Genomic DNA, 3,409 nt, shown 5'->3' on the forward strand with positions numbered 1-3,409 from the left:
CTCGCTAGGTGGTCCACGGGCCTGGTCGTAATTTTTATTACCTTTAGTGTTCTTTGTGCTAGCAAAATTGAATAGAATAGATTGAAAGTTCCTCCTAAAAAATATTCGGCAACAACATTTAACATTTCACCCGGTGGCAAGAATCGGGCACCCACTATCTCTGCATACCCGGTAGAACCCGAATCCACTAGCGGAAATGGGTTAGAACAGAACCCGCAAGAGGGACAGCTGGCCGCAAAACCCCCTCCCCTGTTCGTCGCTAATCCCATTTCCCACAAACCCCCGTCCTCTCGCTGCGCAAGCGCAACCCAACCACTCCGCCTCCTCCGAGGGCGAGAAGCTTCCAGGAGCTAGGGTTTCTCGCACCGCTCGATGGCGCTGACCGTCGTCGTGGTGCTGCCCTCGCCACCGCCGCCCCCGCCGGAGCACATCGTCGTCGTGGTGCTGCCCTCGCCGCCGCCGCCGCCTCCGCCGCCCCCGCCGGTGAGGATCGTCGTCGTGGCGCCGACGCTCGTGCGCTTCGCCCGCGTCCTCTGCGTCGCGGCGGGAGTCCTCATCTTCCTGAACTTGGCGGCTGTGTGGATCATGTCTGTGGCCACGGCTGCAGAGGTCGTCGCGCGCCGCGCCTGGGGCGAGGGCTCCGCGCCAGCCCTGTTCCTCCAGGCGGTCATGTACGGGGCCCTCAAGGTCTGCGTCTGCATCATCCTTGCGGTGCTCGTGATTGTCGTCCTGCGGCTGTGCGTGGCCTACGTGATTGCAGCTGTATCTGGATCCACTTCGGGATTCAGGAAGGTATCGTGCAAATTAACTCCTTGTGATATTTATTCCGGTCGAATTGCAGCAGTACATAGGCCAGTGTTATCAATCTTCTAATTAAAGATGCCATATATATTATGTTCGAATTAATTTCGTAGTTCAGGTTGTCCTGATGAGTAGTAGTAGTAGTAGTTTTTATTTTCCATGTGTGTTCATCACTTCATTTGCATCCTACCATTTCTGAGCCATTCCATATATAATGTTCATCCGTATGGTTTTTTTGAATTTGTTGTCCTCCTCAGAGCACCTTCGGAGGAATCAGGCCAGAGTTGACTGCACACTTGTTTAGGCTTCTGCGCCCCGTGGTGCTTGGATTTGTCGTGGATATGGCCTTTCTCCTGCTAATAGTCATTGGTCTTCTGGTAGAGATGATGTCGCCACATGTGGAGGGATCGATATCTCAGGGAGAAATGGTTGGTTCGGTGATCATGGATGTGGGGACATTTGGTTTTCACGCGACAGCTTGCTTTCTTATCATCCCAGCTCTCGTTCTTAGTTTTTGGAGGGAGCGCTAGGCGGACAGGAACACACCATCACAGTTCTGTTGAGGTATATATATATACCTCCCCCTTTTGCTTTGCTCCCCTGTATCTGTGAGCCATATGATCTTTCTCAATTATAATCTGCATAATTTGTGTAGCCTCTTAATAGCACGAAAACAGTCAGTGTTGTAAGTTTGCCATCATTTATCTTATCTTAGTGACTATTGGTGTTGATATTTCTTAAGATGGAGCATTGTTCCATATAAAACCAATGATCATTTTGCTATTTCCTCTGGTCATTGCCTTTTAGCATTCATGATGAAATTGGGATTGACATCGATCTTAAATTGTGCAAGGTGCCAATTGTTGCAGTTCTACACTTCTACTGTATGCCTTTGTTACGAAGTGATGATCATTATTCATTAAAATGATCGATATTCCACATATTAGAAAAAAAGTAATATTAACTGTTTATGCTCCATGGTCCCCTGTGATTGTTGTATCATTGCAGCGAGTGAGATTATAACATTGTTTGCATGCTTCTAAACTGCTTGCAAGCACCTTCTTTCAGAATTCTTGTCAGTGATAATTTCCCCCATTGAAACCAATGGGAAGACCCAAAGTTTACAAGTCTTGGCTATGGCGTAAGAGTCTACTCTTCTTAGCTGCATTTGGCAATTATGACTTTGTGCCATGTTTCGTGACTCTGGTAAAATGAAGTAAACTATTTGATCATGTAAATAAATAGCATGACGCTAAAACGACACACCTCTAGTCCTTTTAACAATGACCCGCTATGCCCACTACATTTTAGTAGAGAATTGCCATTGTGCCTTTGTCCGCTGTTCTGTGACTCAGTTTAGTGCTTTTATACTTTAGTAAAAGAAAGTAAAGTGTTTGATCATGTACATAAATAACATGACAGTAAATGTATGCACATCTAGTACTTTAAGGTGGTGCTATGCCACTACATTTTGGTAGATGTCCCTTTGACAACAGTTAATATCTGATGTTGGAAGTTCATGTCATCAGTTGTGTGTTTGTTATACCAATTGAAAGGACGAGAAAGATTCGAATTCTGTAATATCTCACAAGATAGAAGTCTTTTTAGATCACTAAAGTAGTGATCTAAAGTCTTATATTAGTGAGGGAGTACTTCATTGCTGGAAAATGAGTGGCATTGCCTTTAGATTTATACTACTTGAAACTAAACTGTTTGATGGTTAATGTTGATATGACAATGTTCTTACATGTGGTAATCTGATCAAATTCTGGGTTGGGTTATTGGCAGATGAAGCTAAGAAGAGAAGGTGTCCGGAGATTTTTGCAAGGAGCTACAGTACCCGTTCAGCTGATGGTCGTGAGTGATCCCAACAGATACAAGTTTTCAGTGGAAAACAGAGTTTTTGCAGATTGCTTCTTTCTGTTAGTAGATCCGAATCGTCGATAGCCGTGAAAACTTTTGTAGACGTGCTTCTTTCTGCTATTACTAGATCCTAATCGTCAATAGACATGAAGTTTCTTGGGTCATTATGAGTCAGGTGGTGATATTCGGTACTCCTCCGCGCTACTCGCTTACAAGATTGCACTAGACTATTGGTGTATATATGATGGTGGAATTGATTCGTGATCTCTTTGTAATACCCTATTGGAAGAAAATGCTTCCATGAGACATTAATCTCGTGAAATTACTGCCGTCGGTTTGTGTTCTTGTATGTTGTATGCACGATAGTAACGTTTTGCAGGTGGGTTATGTATGTTGCCATTTTGAATATCCTTGTGGTCATCTACTGCCATCGTGGTCGTTGTATGTTGCCTCTACCTGCTGGCATGCTTGTATTGTAGTGGCTGCTGAACTTCATTACATTTTTTTAACATTATGATGGTTAGCGGTACGACAAATTTGCAATCTTGTTGGATATTTGCTAAATAAATTTGCGTCAAATCTATATGCGTGTATGTTACAGAGGCTCTAGTCAAGGATACCATGCATTAAGAGTGCAGCACAAAGGCGCGCTAGACATGGAGACGGGAGCAAAAACACCACCATCGCCACGTTTGGGGCAGGTATTTAACACATACAGTAGCATCGATCTGACAATTTGCTCGTT

At 44.4% G+C, this 3,409-nt stretch overlaps 1 protein-coding gene across 1 annotated transcript; it reads left to right on the top strand.

Moving 5' to 3' along the window:
• Nucleotides 1–261: 261 nt before the first annotated feature.
• Nucleotides 262–3,007, top strand: LOC123051664 (uncharacterized). The gene is made up of 3 exons (XM_044474624.1): nt 262–792; nt 1,059–1,365; nt 2,590–3,007. Exons 1-2 carry the CDS (start codon nt 373–375, stop codon nt 1,329–1,331), a joined length of 693 nt encoding a protein of 230 aa, XP_044330559.1. The 5' UTR covers nt 262–372; the 3' UTR covers nt 1,332–1,365; nt 2,590–3,007.
• Nucleotides 3,008–3,409: the final 402 nt, after the last annotated feature.

Source organism: Triticum aestivum, chromosome 2D, assembly GCF_018294505.1.
Source record: "Triticum aestivum cultivar Chinese Spring chromosome 2D, IWGSC CS RefSeq v2.1, whole genome shotgun sequence".
Taxonomy (NCBI): domain Eukaryota; kingdom Viridiplantae; phylum Streptophyta; class Magnoliopsida; order Poales; family Poaceae; genus Triticum; species Triticum aestivum.

Coding starts and splice junctions, on each gene's coding strand:
- LOC123051664 (XM_044474624.1), top strand. CDS start 373: ATGGCGCTGACCGTCGTCGTGGTGCTGCCCTCGCCACCGCCGCCCCCG. Junction 793..1,058: donor CCACTTCGGGATTCAGGAAG/GTATCGTGCAAA, acceptor TGTCCTCCTCAG/AGCACCTTCGGAGGAATCAG.